Below are 16,470 nucleotides of genomic sequence, written 5' to 3'. Positions count from 1 at the left end.
ACAGGATTCAGTCACACAAGGAGACTTAATTATATGACCAGGATCAATATACCGTATTTTCCACTCTATAAGACACACCAGACCACAAGACGCACCTAGTTTTTGGAGGAGGAAAACAAGAAAAAAAATATTATGAATCTCAGAAGCCAGAACAGCAAGAGGGATCGCTGCGCAGTGAAAGCAGCAATCCCTCTTGCTGTTCTGGCTTCTGTGATAGCCGCGCAGCCTGCATTCTCTCCATAAGACGCACACACATTTCCCCTTACTTTTTAGGAGGGAAAAAGTAAGTCTTATAGAGCAAAAAATACGGTATTTGAGAAAGCAAATTTTTCAACAGTGGCTTTCATCTAGGTCTTATTAATACAGAAACCAAACAAGCCCATTTCTTATGCTACATTACAGCTGAAAGGGTCCCAAAACTGGGGAGCAGGGAGTTGATTGCCTGCCCACCACTAGAAAGCAAGAGGGCAATTAAACTATTGATGGTACTGAAACCAGTGTTAGATGCCAAGTTCTTATCTCCTACTGACACAGCTACATTTCTCTCAGGCTAACACTCCTTTCTGATAGGCTTTCTGAAAGTTCAGTCTCCCAAAAGTCCTGTGAAAAGTGTCTTACAGTCCCTGGTTTATCTGAAATCAAATCAAAAGTTAACACTTTCTCCTCAAAAAGATTTCCTCTGTGTACTCAGGTCTCTTCTTTCTAGGAGTGCATAAGCTACTTACATCCAGCCTTCACTCTCACACCTCTTCCCAGAATGCCCTTTGCAACCAGGTGCACTTTTTCATTCACTCCTAAAATTTCAGAACCATAGGCATGCAATTTCTCTTTCTCCCCGCCCCCAATCTACCTGCTCTGGTAATAATCCACATCTGGCTGCAACGCGTGTTATCCAGGCTTCTGTAATGAGTCCTCCTTGTGGGAAGCCGAAGCCACGGAAAGCAGTGTTGGGTGGCATGTTTGTCTTGCAAGCGCGGGCATGAGCTCGGATATTGGGAATCTTGTAAGAATTATTCAGTTTCAGCAGCATTATCTCCGAAACCTTCATTAGGGGAACATTAATAGCATGAGAATAACAACAATATGTGAGATCACTGGGCCGTTCGCAACATAGGATGACCTTCTTCTAATACGGGCATTAACCACTCCCACTCCCCTCTCCAGGAACTCCTGAAGCTGTTGCCTCCATTTTTGCGTATTGTTTTGGCAGGGAGAACACTGAGAAGCTGGGATGGTTAGTGCTGTGCTGCTACTAAGTCTCTTGCTGAAACAAGTTGAGCAGAGGTTAAAATAGGCACGAGGAGAAGGACTGAATACAATGCACAGAAATGAAAATGGGATCAAACAGGCAAGAAAGAAGCTAAGGTTCAGATTCCATGTGCCACTGAAGCAAATCAAAGCTAATGTCTATTGCTAAATGGAGCCAACGTGTTGCTCCCCAGAGGTTGTTTGGTTGCAACACCCACCATCTCCGAGTGTTTACCACACTGGCTGGGGCTGATGGGAGTTGTAGCCCAACAGAATGTGGAGGGCACCGTGTTGGCTTCCCCTGGCCTATTAACACTAGCCTCTTTTCACAAATGGGGGGCGGGGAGAGAACCAGACTGCACCAGCCATGCCCCAATGATGGCACATGTCTTGGGCCATGCCCCTCCACATGCCTTCAGGTGTATGCATGCTGGATCAGATAAGTGTGTGGCTGTAGCTAATGTGTATTCTGGAAAATGCACATTGCCAAAATATTCCAAGTCTGTCTGCACTCAGCTATTTATGGTGAATGCCATACCATACATTTACAGTGGTGCCTCGCAAGACGAAATTAATCCGTTCCGTGAGGCTCTTCGTATAGCGGTTTTTTCGTCTTGCGAAGCAAGCCCATTGACAGCTTAGCGGATTAGCGCTATTAGCGGTTTAGCGGCTTTTAGCGGATCAGCTGATAAGCGGCTTAGGGCTTAGGAAAAGGGGGGGGGGAGGGAAAAAACCCCGCAGGAACTCGCAAGACATTTTCGTCTTGCGAAGCAAGCTGATAGGGAAATTCGTTTTGCGAAGCGCCTCCAAAACGGAAAACCCTTTCGTCTAGCGGGTTTTCTGTTTTGTGAGGCGTTCGTCTTGCGGGGCACCACTGTATATTAAAAAGCCGTTGGCCGAGTTGAACATTTTCACTGGTTTGTATGTGTGTGTATATTTGTTTTGGATCTAATTGTTGACCTTTCTTGTTTTATCTAACCTGATTTCATTGTTGAAACATTGTAAACTGAACTCCTGCAACTGGACGGGTGATAATGTAACATATAGTAACTAGGGGAACAGCGGCTTTTTAAAAATCACCCTACATAAGTCAATCAATCAATCAATCAATCTTTGTTACGGTCCAGAGACCCAACAAATCATTACAAAGCAATGCACAATTCAGACAGCCTACCTCCAGGTTAAACAAGCATTTTGTTCAGACTTAAAGATAGGGATCATTGGTTCTTGCAACCACTGATAACAACTTTGCCACTGATAATGTTTTAGTGCTTGTCCGGTCTTCCAATAGGAACCTGACATAGTGAGCCTCTGATTTTCCTGGGAAAGGTACCAGCAAGGGTAATATCAGTTCAGCCCTGGCTTGCTCGTATTTTGCACAGTGCAGCAAAATATGTTTTATAGAATCAATGTCTTGAGCACACGAGCAAAGTCTGTCCTGGTAGGGAACTCCTCTCAACCTGCCATCCAACACTGCAGAAGGAAAGACGTTTAGTCTGGCTTTGGTGAATAGCCTTCGATAATTTGGTACTGTCAGGTTTTTAATGTAAGGTGTTAACTTAAAGACATGCCCATATTGTACTGCTACTGCCAACAGACTACAGACTGTGTGCGATTGAGATCGCAAGTCACTGTGTGTATTATCCCATAATCTTTGCTTCAGGTCTATGCACACTGGAGCTTCTGTTATGAAGATCAGATAAGTGTGTGGCTGTAGCTAATGTGTATTCTGGAAAATGCACATTGCCACAATATCCCAAGTCTGTCTGCACTCAGCTATTTATGGTCAATGCCATACCATACATTTATTTATATTAAAAAGCCGTTGGGCGAGTTGAACATTTTCACTGCTTTGTATGTGTGTGTATATTTGTTTTGGATTTAATTGTTGAGCTTTCTTGTTTTATCTAAACTGATTTCATTGTTGAAACATTGTAAACTGAACTACTGCAACTGAACGAGTGATAATGTAACATATAGTAACTAGGGGAACAGCGGCTTTTTAAAAATCATCCTACATAAGTAAATCAATCAAACAATCTTTATTACGGTCCAGAGACCCAACAAAACGTTACAAAGCAATGCACAATTCAGACAGCCTACCTCCAGGTTAAACAAGCATTTTGTTCAGACTTAAAGATAGGGATCATTGGTTCTTGCAACCACCGATAAAAACTTTGCCACTGATAATGTTCTAGCAACTAAGGGAACAGCGGCTTTTAAAAAATCACCCTACATAAGTAAATTGCATTCATCCTCATAAGAGCTTCCCTTTTCCCCACTGTTCTCATAGGAAGGTGGTGTTTTGTTCATTCTCCTATTGTACAACATGAAAAATCATTCCGGTTAAAACATACTCACCAGAACAGAATCATCAGTGGTGCATCCTCCATTCAAGTACAAATTGATATCCAAAGCCATGATTCTGCCATCACTCATGAAGCCAACCTAAATTGGATCAATGAAAGGACAGGCTACTTTGAGCTTAATGCCCGGTACTCTCCACTTATCTATTATTTAAATGGTACTGCAGCAAAATATAGTCTTTGCAGGGGGTGTTCGGGGTTTTTTGAGGGGGGGCTTGCTGCTCTTTTTTCGTATCTTTATTTTAGATCTTGTGATTTACTTTTGTTGTTTTGTAGTTTTGTATTTTTTCATGTTGTAAGCCACCTTGAGCATGGATTGAACTGTGGAAAGGCGGCATACAAATAAAATTATGTATGTACAAAAAACCATTCAGTTAAAAGGATAGCTTTCCCTGCAATAAACACAGAAGATGAGGCCAAATCTTTCCCTGTATTCACTGCAGTGTTGACCACAGGCAGATCCAGTCATTTCATTATAATTACAGTGGTACCTCAGGTTAAGTACTTAATTCGTTCCGGAGGTCCGTTCTTAACCTGAAACTGTTCTTAACTTGAAGACCACTTTAGCTAATAGGGCCTCCTGCTGCCGCTGGAGCACGATTTCTGTTCTCATCCTTAAGCAAAGTTCTTAACCCGAGGTACTATTTCTGGGTTAGCGGAGTCTGTAACCTGAAGCGTATGTAACCCGAGGTACCACTGTATAGCCTTTTGTAAGCTGCTTTGAGAGGTGAGAAGAGGAATATAATGTTTTAAAATAGGGCAATATTTAAAGCATTTACATAGCACTTCATAAGGCTCAGGGTGCTTCAAACACATTGAAAGAGTTTGGATAATAAGAATGAGATATGAAACAGCCTTTTGCCGACCCTTCATAGAAGCCACCGACTAAACCTAGAAGTCTTAGTTATCTTCTTTGCAAACACTCTCTGAACACTCCTCATCATACCATTTCAAAAACTGAGACACAATGGCTTGCTGGGAGCTCCGGAACGTGTGAGCTGAATGTAGCAGAGTCAATCTCTGCCATATGTGGATACTTCACATATCTCCAATGTGACTATGCTTGTACATGTGCAGTCCCTTCTCCAGGCAACTGACAAGCATGCCTTTAAGTTTCTTGCCTGCATGAGAGAGATGCTATTTGCAAACGAATGTTGCAAATGAGTAAGAAAACACATGTGGGTAGATACCTTTCCCATAACTGCATTCCTTGAGTGCAATGAAGAATGCCAACAAAGTTTGAAGGGGACTGAAGGACTTCTAGTAATGCGAGCCTGTGACTTTCTACTTTCACAGCTCAGCCTGTGAGGCACCATGCTACATGTGTGGCATTCACAATTGATGCAAGTGCATTGTTCTATGTACACATGATTTGCAAGATGAGAAGCAGAGGTTATATTTTCTGAGAATCCTCTGGAAAAACAATCTCTCAAAGGGCCTGTTGATGGCATTTTACCATTGCACTGTGGAGAGTGTATTAACTTATGGTCTGTGTGTGTGGTTTGGGAGCTGCATGGCCAGGGAAAAAACAATGCTATCCAGGGTTGTAAAGACTGCAGAGAGAATAATTGGGTGCACTCTTCCCACCTTAGATCAAATCTATGCTGCCAGGTGCCATAAGAAAGCGGCAGAGATAGCGCAGGATAGTACGCACCCCTGAAATTATCTCTTTCAGCTTCTGCCTTCTGGAAGAAGGTATAGGGTTATAAAGGCCAGAACTAGCCGTCTGAGAAACAGTTTCTACGCAAATACAATACTGGTTCTAAATGCAGCATAAGCGGTCTCTATAGTATAGTGTATTTTAAAATGGGGTTTCAGAGTTTTTAGGGGTTTTTGAATGTTTTATGTAGTTTTTCAATTTCATTGTTCTGCATGGGACAATGACAATAAAGATATCGTATAAGCAGGAAAAATTTCCGACATACGGGTTAATTCCGCTGCTTACTTTATATTTGCCGATGGTTGGGTGACGGCCTCCGGTGATTAACATGTCAGTGCTTCTGTCTAGAACACAGCGAACTGCATGGCCTGTCCTGAAAACAAAAAAAGAGCTAAGTAGAGAATCACAAAGAGGGCTGCCCCATTAGGCAATTCAAACTACTGCCTCGGGCAGCAAAACTCAATGAGTGCCACTGCAATACTTATGTAATCATCAAACAGATTTCAGGTTTCTGCAGAATGTGGGAGATATCAGAGGAAAGAAGCAAGGAAAAAGAGAGAGCTCTTTAAGTTCAAAACAGGCTGTTCAAACCAGTGGTGGCTGTGAATGGAAACTGAAGTAGGGAGAGAGAGAGTGTGCGCGCTTTTTGCACAGATGTGAAAGTGTAATTTGTGATCTTTGAGAAGCATGCTTTATTTTCTAAGTTTGTCATAAAAGTATTCTATGTAACCAAGCCTAAAACGCCTCTTTGAAGCCTACTTTTATGATAATGTAGCTTAACATTTTCTTAGGAGCCCCCTGCACATCATATGGCAGACAGACACATGTGATCCATGTTTATTCATCTAGAATAACCAAACCCCTGCTCCATGTTCATAATAACTGCTGCCATATACTTGAACTATAGGCAATGGGTCAAACGGGAAGGGAGCTATAGTATCACCAAACTAGTTGTGATGTTAAACATGCTGGGCAGAGCCATACCATATACAGTGATACCTTGGGTTATGAACTTAATTCGTTCCAGAGGTCCGTTCTTAACCTGAAACTGTTCTTAACCTGAGGTACCACTTTAGCTAATGGGGCCGCCTGCTGCCGCCATGCCACCTCGCGATTTCTGTTCTCATCCTGAAGCAAAGTTCTTAACCCGAGGTACTATTTCTGGATTAGTGGAGTCTGTAACCCGAAGTGTATGTAACACGAGGTACCACTATATTTAAAGAACATTCAACACACATTTAAAGCACTTGTCTTTCACCAAAGAACCCTGGGAAATGAAGTTTCCCCATCACAGAGCTACAACTCTCAGGGCCCTTAGTAAACTACATCTCCCAGGATTCTTTGGGGGGGGGAGCCAAGCGCTTTAAATGGGCACTTTATGTGCTTTTAATGTATGGTGTGGATCGGCCTGCTGCCATCTGTAGGTCCCTTTTCTTTTTGATAGTATCCATTGTGTGTGGAGGTAATTTGGCTTAACCCCTTTCCCTATGGCTTTTTCCACCACCAGTCCAGCTAATATTTACAGATTTGCACCTCCGGGGAAGAAACAGCAGCTTCACTCCCTGCCAGCTGCTATTTAAAAGGGTGTAGGGACCCCATGACAGACAATGTGTCTAACATTCCATCTAGTTTCGCTCTAAGAAAACCATTTTATTATACCCTAGAGTGTTCAAGTGCTTCACTTTTTAGACTGCTAAGTGTTGTGCTTGTAAGCTACTGTGCTCCTTTGAGGTTGTATTCACTGGAGTCTGTTGCTGTTTTCACTGTGCTGTTCTTTTTAATCTGGCAACGTTCCTATCATATTGTATGGCACTGCATTTTTTGAAAAATTGTAAACTGCCCCAGGAACTCTATAGTGCTTCTGGTGTGGAATATAAATGCAGCAAATAAATGCTTCAGTAATTCTTTGGATGCTTGTCTTTCCAACTTTGAGCATGTTTCAGCATTTTATTCACATGCTACCATCTAAGGAAATAGTTCCAGTACTGATCTCGCACATATCAAGCGCACACGCACAGAGAATAGCTATTATCATGGCTGCAGTCCCGAGGAGAAAAAACTTTTAAATTAAATGAGCTGAATAAGTATATTATCTTTTTAATAAAATGAAAAACTTAATCAGGGAGCAAGCCCCAGTCCCTTAATGTGGTTTCCTTCTCAGTAAACATGAGCAGGCTTGCAATGTGAAATCCCAACATTAACTATCATTTATGGTGATGGGAATGGTAGCCCAAAACCTTTGGAAGGCGTCACACTGGCTACCCCTGGCCTATATATTTAGTAGGTACAGCAAAAAGTATAAATCCATTTGCTTAAAAAAAGAGTAAGGGCTATTGATCTCACCTTTGTAACACGGCTATATTTTATGAGGTACAAAAAAAGTACCGTATTTTTCGCTCTATAGGACACACTTTTTCCCCTCCAAAAATTAAGGGGAAATGTGCGTGCGTCCTATGGAGCGAATACAGGCTCCTTGGCTTCAGCGATAGCAACGCGAAGCCTCCGAAGCGCAGAGGGAGCGGTTCCTCCGCGCTCTGAAGGCTTCGCGTTGCTTTTGCTGAAGCGTGGAGAGCAAGAGGGGTCGGTGTGCACCGACCCCTCTCGCTCTCCAGGCTTCAGGCATAGCCACCTGAAGCCTTTGGAGCTCAGCGGGACCTCGCGCTGCGCTCCAAAGGCTTCGGGTTCCTTTTGCTGAAGCCGGGAGAGCAAGACTCTCCTGGCTTCAGCAGAGAGGGAGAGCTGCGCAGCGCCCCTTCAGCAAAGCGGGAGGAGAAATGGAAGGGGCTCCATTTCTCCTGCCGCTTCGCTGAAGGGGCGCTGAGCAGAGAGGGGGAGAATTATTTTTCCCCTGTTCTCCCCCTCCTATGGTCCGGTGTGTCCTATGGTCCGGTGTGTCCTATAGAGCGAAAAATATGGTAATCACAACAAAACCTCTTAACATACACAGCTTTTTGAAATTTAGTTTTATCCTTAGATGAGGATGTCCAGCACCATTGAAATATATCTCTTGTCACTTAAATCTGAAATGGTGGCTTTGTATCCAAAGCACAGCCTTTCTTCGAGATAGGAACCACCTGCACAACAGCCCATTGCTTTGGGTTACAATAGACATCCTGTCATTATCTATTTCAATGAGTCACGATGCTACTGTCTCAACAGAGGCTCTGTTGGTCTCAGCACAGTATGGCAAACCATATATACCTCCTCTACATTTGCCAAGAGTTTTATGACAATTTCTTCCTGGCATTTAAATCCATCCAATACTACTTTAAGTATCAAAATAGATAAATTCAATTTCTAAAAGCTTGTTGACTGTATTCCAATTAGCATCTGAAAATGGGATGGATGTTTCACCCGCCTTATTCATTATTTCATTTCCCATCCCCTCCAATTCCACTGCTTTGACAGACAACTTCATGAGCTATCGTATATACACACACACACATACACACTTACTTCTTAGCTGCCACAGCAGCAACACATGCCAGAAGACTTGTTTTCAACAGTTTTCCACCAAAAGCCCCTCCGATTCGTTTCACATGACACATGATCCTGTTGCTTGAGATGCCTAAACAGGAGGCCACCATTTCCTGCACAAAACCAAATATTTTATTATGCCGGTACAATCAGAGGTGTCTCAAATTCGGGATAACACATAGGTTAAAAAAGTGAAAGGGGAAAAAAAACCTTTCTAAATTTTGGACCAACAGAAATACTTCGGAGGCTGGTTGTTGTTTTTCTCCTAAATCTTCTCCAAAAGTTGCTGAACATTAGCAGAATCAGGTAAGACACCAGCTTTTGTATAAATGCAAATTAATCATACCTGAAAGCTTATGTGAGTCTATTGTATCCTACCTGCGGAAAGAAATTTACCAACCATGATCTAGAAGTCCCCAAGCTTTTAAGAGTCAGGGTTTGGGGGCTTGTTTGGAATTCAATGAATTGTTGTGGTTGCCACAAAATACCCATTTCACAGAAGAAAAATTGGCAGTGCTCAGAACACCCTCAAAGGCAAAACAACTACCCCTCCAAAAAAACACAGGCAAAAGAAGAAGCAAACAGGCAAGCAACCAACAGTTCCTTCTCGCCAAGGAAAACACGCCTCAACCCCCCAATCAAACAATACAGTAGTAAATAAATTGGGAGGGTCAGGAAGCCTTAGAAGGTGCCAAGGAGGATGTCTGAGGGTGATATGGTGGCCATTGGCACCACAACAGGGGCCTCAACAGTAACTCTTTGAACCACCATGGAAAGTAAAATGGTAAAGGGACTCCTGACCATTAGGTCCAGTCGTGACCGGCTTTGGGGTTGTGGTGCTCATCTCGCTTTATTGGCCGAGGGAGCCAGTGTATAGCTTCTGGGTCATGTGGCCAGCATGACTAAGCCACTTCTGGCGAAACAGAGGAGCGCACGGAAATGCCGTTTACCTTCCCACCGGAGTGGTACCTATTTATCTACTTGCACTTTGACGTGCTTTCGAACTGCTAGGTTGGCAGGAGCAGGGACCGAGCAACCAGAGCTCACTCCCTCATGGGGATTTGAACTGCCAACCCTCTGATCGGCAAGTCCTAGGCTCTGTGGTTTAACCCACAGCGCCACCCATGTCCCCACCATGGAAAGTAGGCCAGTGTTATTATCTCACAATTACTGTGAGGCAGGAGGGGGGCTGAGGGTGAGTGCAGGAGGCTTGCCTAAAGCCACAAAGCGAGTTCATGAGCAAGGCAAAGCCTGAGCATGCTCACAGCTTGTTCTCGTAACCACTACTCTGTGCTGCAGAATAGCTAAGCTCAGTGACACAGATAAAATGTCAAATCCTTAAGCCCAGCCCTCCCATATCTTTAATCATCTTCAGATGCCAATCTTAACTGCGGAAGGGGGGGGGGCTGAAAGTTACTCAGGCTTAGCCTTTTGCAACTCTCCAGGGGCAAAAGGTGTTGCGGAGCAATGGGGCACTATCAAGTATGCTGTTCTCGATTCCAGCCTTGATCTGATTTGATCCTTTAGGGTTTCATGATGAAAAAGGCAGTGGCACAACAGCAGTTTCTTTGCTGCCTTAGACTGGTGATGCAGAAATTGCTCTTGCTCCACAAAATGTTTGAAGCCCAGAACCAGGTGTAAGAAAGAGCTCATTCTGCAGCTAATCTCCAGGGTAGCATCCTGATTTCCAGGTAGCAGCAAAATATCAGTGGGAGCCCATAAGAGAGGAAGTGATATGCTGAGCCCAATAAACGTAGGGCTTTAAGACACAGAGAACGTGGCTGTCACTTGTGCAACATGTTATGAGATAGCTCTCTTAACCTGTACAAATGCTGGATGCTGGGTGGACACAAACAAGTTCATTTCTTTATCCTCTCCTGTTGGAACAGCAAGAATGCTCTGAGTTTCCATATAAAAGTGCTCCTGTCCGCCAACATGGATCTCGCCTGTTTCAAAAAGAGAACATCTTAAATCAGTACATCCAAAAGTGTGCAGCCTGGCTTTCTTGAGACTGGGAAGAAAGTGGATGAAAAGCCACACTGCATTGTGCATAATTGTAGACAAATGTTCATTTTTGCAATCTTAGAAATGCCAAGCCTCAAAGTGCCGAGTATCAAGGGCACCAGTAAGAAAGGGTGCAGATGTTGCACATCTCTATGGCAGAAATTATGACGCACAACTAATCAGGTGGGCCTTTAAAAGTTTACCTGTATGCGAAGTTACGAATTATTGCCTGTGTGAGAATTAGGTTTAAGCACCTGCGTTCCTAGGAGGTATATATTCAAACTGAACGAATAGCTGTTTCTGACATTATATGGTGCATTAACTATATTCGCAAGTTTGGGAGGCATGGGTTTGTATTGTGTTCAGTCCAAGGGCACTGACGAGTGGGGTGTAAATCAGGTACAAGAAGCCTTTAGATTTCCAGGTGTTGCTGAACTTCCAGCTCCCATCATCATTGGCAGTGCTTGCTGTGGCTGATGGAAATCTCAGTTCAGCAACATCTGGAGGGCCAAATGTTCCCCACACCTGCTAATAATAATAATAATAATTTATTTGTACCCCACCCATCTGGCTGGGTTTCCCCAGCCACTCTGGGCGGCTTCCACAGAGACCAAAAATACACAAAAATGTCACACATTAAAAACTTCCCTGATGGTGGGGTGTCTGCTTTGTGGCTTTCATGGTAAGGTATGAATCAGCAGGCTGCGATTTACCTTCAAGTACATGGTCGACGACTTTAAATGCTTCATCCACATTTCCTCTTTCCAGTTTTCTCTGTGGTTCAAAGAATGAATTGTGCTCTATTGCCTCCTGCAGCAACAGAAGAGACATACAACTAAGCTCAGCACCCTACCTGTTTATTTTGAACAAACTGTCGGCACCCCTTGAGGGAAAGCCATGATATTTAAACTTTTATGTGTTGTGAATATTTAATATAGACATGCCCAAATACACAATTTACAGGGCAGGCTGTGGAGCAGCAAAATCAGAAGCATCAACGAGTATTGTGACACTTGAAAGATTAACCAAGTCAATTATGGCATAAGGTTTTGTTTACTAGAGTCTGCTCCATAAAATGCAATAAAGCTTAGGGCACAATAAGCTTATACCATAATGTAGCCTTATTGGAGTTCACCGATTGGGTCTGTGTTGCTCCGGGACAGGAGTAAGGAAGTCAAATGACACCGAGGTTGGTTCAAAGAAAGAGTTTATTCTGCTCTCCGGATAGCAAAAGGCACTTGTGTGGTGAGTCCACAGCAAGTCCAAAGAAATGAGAAGTTTCATGCAGTATATATATCCTCCAGGCACCCACTTCCTCCTCCCCTAGGAACCCAACCACGTCAGCCTATGTACACAGGTTGACATCACATATGTTCCTGCTCTGGTATTCTCAACCATAAAAGGATCTTCCTTCCTGTACTTCTGACCATAAAAGGATCTTCCTTCCTGTACTTCTGACCATAAAAGGATCTTCCTCTTCATACTCTTATCTTGGAGGAAGAGGTCATCATCTCCGAGAACGCACTCTGGCTTTGTTCCCGGACTAAGATAAGACCTGGAGTGTCATCTCTGTTCCACTTTAGAGTGGACAAGGCCAGCCTTATCGTCACAGACTGATAAAGGAGAGAGCCTTGTTTATGCAGCTGTGTTCTTGTTATGCATTTGCTCAACAGCTCAAGTTAAAGCATTTTAGAAATGCTAAGAAAAGGGGGGGGGGTTGTGTCAGTTTTAAACTGACTGCTCAGAAACCCATTCCTTCAATAATAAGATGTCTCGGTTTTTTAAGTGCCACAGGACTCTTTGGTTCTTCTGTTATAACAGACTGACTACCAATATAGAAATTAGTAAAATCCGAATATCTGGTTGTAAGCCTACTTAGTCCTACAATGGGACTAGATTATTTTAAATCAATGTAATTTGATTTAACTGGGTTGTGGACTGAATCAGACACCTGGAATTTTAATAGAAATAACTAGTAGTACAAATAAATAGCTTTTATCACAGCAGCAGTTAAGAAAAGGCTGTTCTTTACCTCAATGGTCAGGATCACAGGTTCTTGAAGTTCATACTGTATTTTCACTTTTGCAGCTGCTTGTTTAGCATGAACATCTGAATCTGCTACCACTGCACAGACAATCTGACCCACACAAGTCACCTGAAAACCAGAGAAAACCAGTGTCTTAACTTTTGGACAAACATATTCCACGGGAAGCTGATGAAACTGCAGTAAGCCCACAACTTACACACATTTAACTAGTGTGCATTCAGCTTTACACATGTGGTAATTTTAAAAATAAAAAGGGGGCAGAATTCTGGGGGAAATGACTTTGGCGATCCCACCTGCCATTGAACCCAGGTGGAATCCACACACACATAAAAACCATTCTGAAAATGCTTTCTTAAAAAGCCTTTAAAAAAAATATATTGATTTTTCCATAAGGCTCACCATCGCCATCTAGTGTCACATTGTATATTGCACTTAAAAGTTTTATTTGCAGGTTGGCGGAGATGACCGGCAGAATTCGAGACCAGAGGAGAAAGTCGGTGGAAGAGGACTGGGAAAAATTTAAAATTTATCTTAAGGACGTTTGTAATATTATGGAATGCTAAGATGTCAAGGGATTAGACACAAGGAATTACAGTTGTAAAATTGGAGTTTGATAAACTTTAATAAGAATTATATTTAAGAATTGGATGAAAGAATGCTAAAAAAACTGATAAAATAAGGATGCAGCGAAGGGGAGGTTTGGGGAAGTCAGGTTATATTTTTTGTTTGTATTTTTGTTTGTTGAAAATTAATAAAAATTATTTTTTAAAAAAAGTTTTATTTGCAGCTGTATAGCTGAGTCCCCAGTGTGTTAGACCAGTGTTTCCCAACATTGGGCCTCCAGCTGTTTTTGGACTACAACTCCCATCATCCCTAGCTAGCAAGACCAGTGGTCAGGGATGATGGGAATTGTAGTTCAAAAACAGCTGGAGGCCCAGGACTTCCGGGTTAGCGCGAACGGCTAATGGCGGATTCCCTCCGAGCTCCGGAGGGAATCGGCTCTGCTGAAGACGGGTCTTGCCGTGCCGGCGACACGGGGACCCTCAGAAACCGCAGGCGCGGAAGCCTGCGGACTTGGTGACTCGGTGGGCACCTTAAGCGCCCTCCCCGACCCACGAAGAGCCTTTTTAAAGGCTACGGAGAGGGTATGGAGAGTGGCGTGGTGCTGAGAGTAGACCGCTACTTCAGTGGAGCGAAGCCGCAAGCCATGGCCGGAGAGCGCTGACTTTCTTCCCAAAATTTGGACTGGATAACAAAGGACCCGTGAGTAGTGGAATTTGGACATTAAAAAATTTTTATCCTTTGAATTCGGCACGACCGGGGGATGTGTTAAAGGGAAGTCCGCACCCCCTCTACTTATAGACGATTTAAAGCAAGGAACGGAGAATTAAGGCGGAATGAATACTGTTTTGATGATTTAAAAGTTTTTCACAAATTTGATAGAAGAAGATTTTGTGCTGGAGAGAAAGGGAGGAACTTTGGAACTTTGTGTGTAACCCTCCCCAAAACCCGGGAGTGTCCTGTTTGGGTGCCGGAGGAAGAAGTGAAAGGAGTTTGACAGCTGTCAAAGAAGCTGTCAAACGGGCGGACAAAGTAAAGAATTTTGTTATTTAACAACTCTCTGAATTAAAGGTGATACATTTGAACTGAGGCGATTGGAAACAAAGTACTGATAATAACAAAGTAACAGATTATTGGAAAAGGACTACTAAATAACTGAAAGCCCCCTAGGGGGAATTAGTGACATTACAATGGCTGCAGAGGGAAAATTACTGGCGGAGATAGAAAAAATGTTCTTTCTCGTGGGAATCCTGCAAGAGCAGAGTATGGCTCTGAGTAAAGTATTTATGACCTTGAATTCTGAAACAAACAACTCTGCTGAATGCACAAAGGAGACGTATGACAAAAACTCTGCAGCTGAGCAGGAAGAGATGCCTTTGGAATTGACAGAGAAGAAAGAAGGAGTGCAGACACTACAAGTGGAAAATATCAACCAGGAATCTACATTGTTAGAGTATGAGCAAGAAGACCTTTGGATTACAAACCTGCGAAAGATGAGAAAGAAGAAGAGGGAAGTCCCTGGAGTACTTGGAACATTAAAACTAAAAAGAATAAAGCAACATGATTGGGACTTTCCTCTTGAGTATGGAAAAGTAGATGACCCTTCGCAGCAAACACTTTTTAACATTCTGGATGAAAGAAAATATGATGTGACTCTGACTGAACTCCTTCGGGGTCTTAGGACCAACAAAGAGGACTACCAATATAGTTGGCAGAGAGGGACTGACAGAGAATCAGACGCCTCGGACGTGAGGAATCCGGGCTAAGAACTATTTTTTGTTTGTTTTTTGGACATTTGTTTGGGAAGGGACAGAAACCGGGGCAGGGGGGGGAGAGAGAATAGAACTATAAAATGTTATGATTTGTTTTATTTGGTCAATGTGACCTATAATTAATATAATAAAGGGAAAATTTGTGGAAGGGAAGTTAGATCGACCTTAAAAAAAAAAGAAATTAATGATTATAAGAGAATTGGATAAGTTGAATATAGATAAACAAAAAGAATTAAATTTTTAAAAGCAATATGAATATGTTTAAGAGGTTAGGTAAGAACTTGCTGAATTAATTATTGGAACTGGGATGTAAGAGGAGGGGGTGGGGGGAAGTCAATGAAAGTGGGTAAAGAAAATTAGGGTATGTAATTGTATTTGTGTGTTTTTGTCTTTGTGTGTGTGTTTGTTGTTATAAAATGTAAAAACCCAATAAAAATTATTTAAAAAAAAAAAAAAAACAGCTGGAGGCCCAAGGTTGGGAAACACTGTGTTAGACTATACATGATTTTGGTTTTAGTCGTCATCCCCAGAATGTAACCCCTGCGTAAATAGTGGGTTTACTCTACATACATATACAAAGTTATCTCTTTTTTATATTAAAAAGTGTGTATCCTAAACCTCAGCACAAATATTTAAGTTGGTTCAATACTGGCTCCACACTGATGCACAACTATCTTGAATAATTAACGTAGCAAGTCAGTGGTTTGCTGGTTGCACACTGGTGCACAAACCAAACTGTGGGATCTGCATAATTTCAGGAGCTAGTTGAAAGCTGCACTTTCCCCAGTTTTCCCACACTTTACTTTCATTAGCCAGGCATAAAGGGAGAGACAGTGTGAAAAAGTACTCTGTGAACGAAGCCCAGTCAAGAAACTGTCACACACTGTCCCTGGCAGGGGAATATTAGAGAGATAAAAAGTGAGACAAATCAGTGAACACTTAAATAATAATGCAACAGAAACAAATATTCAAACAAAAAACAAAGCATATATACAATGGAGAATGAGTCAATTCTTATTGAAGTCAATTCTTATTCTTATTCAAAGTGTTGGTGCTGACCTTTAAAGCCCTAAATGGCCTTGGTCCTGTATACCTGAAGGAGCGTCTCCACCCCCATCGTTCTACCCGGACACTGAGATCCAGCGCTGAGTGCCTTCTGGCGGTTCCCTCATTGCGAGAAGTGAGGTTAGAGGGAACCAGACAGAGGACCCTCTCGGTAGTGCCGCCTGCCCTGTGGAACGCCCTCCCATCAGATGTCAAGGAAATAAGCAGCTATCTTCTTTTTAAAAGACATCTGAAGGCAGCCCTGTTTAGGGAAGTTTTTAATATTTAATG

At 42.6% G+C, this 16,470-nt stretch overlaps 1 protein-coding gene across 1 annotated transcript in view; it reads right to left on the bottom strand.

Moving 5' to 3' along the window:
* Positions 1-16,470, bottom strand: part of LOC309339008 (aldehyde oxidase-like) — a 62,899-nt gene that overhangs the window by 19,979 nt on the left and 26,450 nt on the right. Inside the window, exons 19-25 of the mRNA XM_081856633.1 lie at positions 12,788-12,910; positions 11,469-11,565; positions 10,573-10,697; positions 8,731-8,864; positions 5,560-5,647; positions 3,610-3,696; positions 851-1,042 (exon numbers count right to left, since the gene is read on the bottom strand). Of these exons, the coding sequence (XP_081712759.1) occupies positions 851-1,042; positions 3,610-3,696; positions 5,560-5,647; positions 8,731-8,864; positions 10,573-10,697; positions 11,469-11,565; positions 12,788-12,910 (846 nt within the window). The remainder of the gene's footprint in view (positions 1-850; positions 1,043-3,609; positions 3,697-5,559; positions 5,648-8,730; positions 8,865-10,572; positions 10,698-11,468; positions 11,566-12,787; positions 12,911-16,470) is intronic.

This window comes from Podarcis erhardii (genome assembly GCF_964252035.2).
Source record: "Podarcis erhardii genome assembly, chromosome: 1".
Lineage (NCBI taxonomy): Eukaryota > Metazoa > Chordata > Lepidosauria > Squamata > Lacertidae > Podarcis > Podarcis erhardii.
This window is presented reverse-complemented; position numbering and strand designations above follow the sequence as displayed.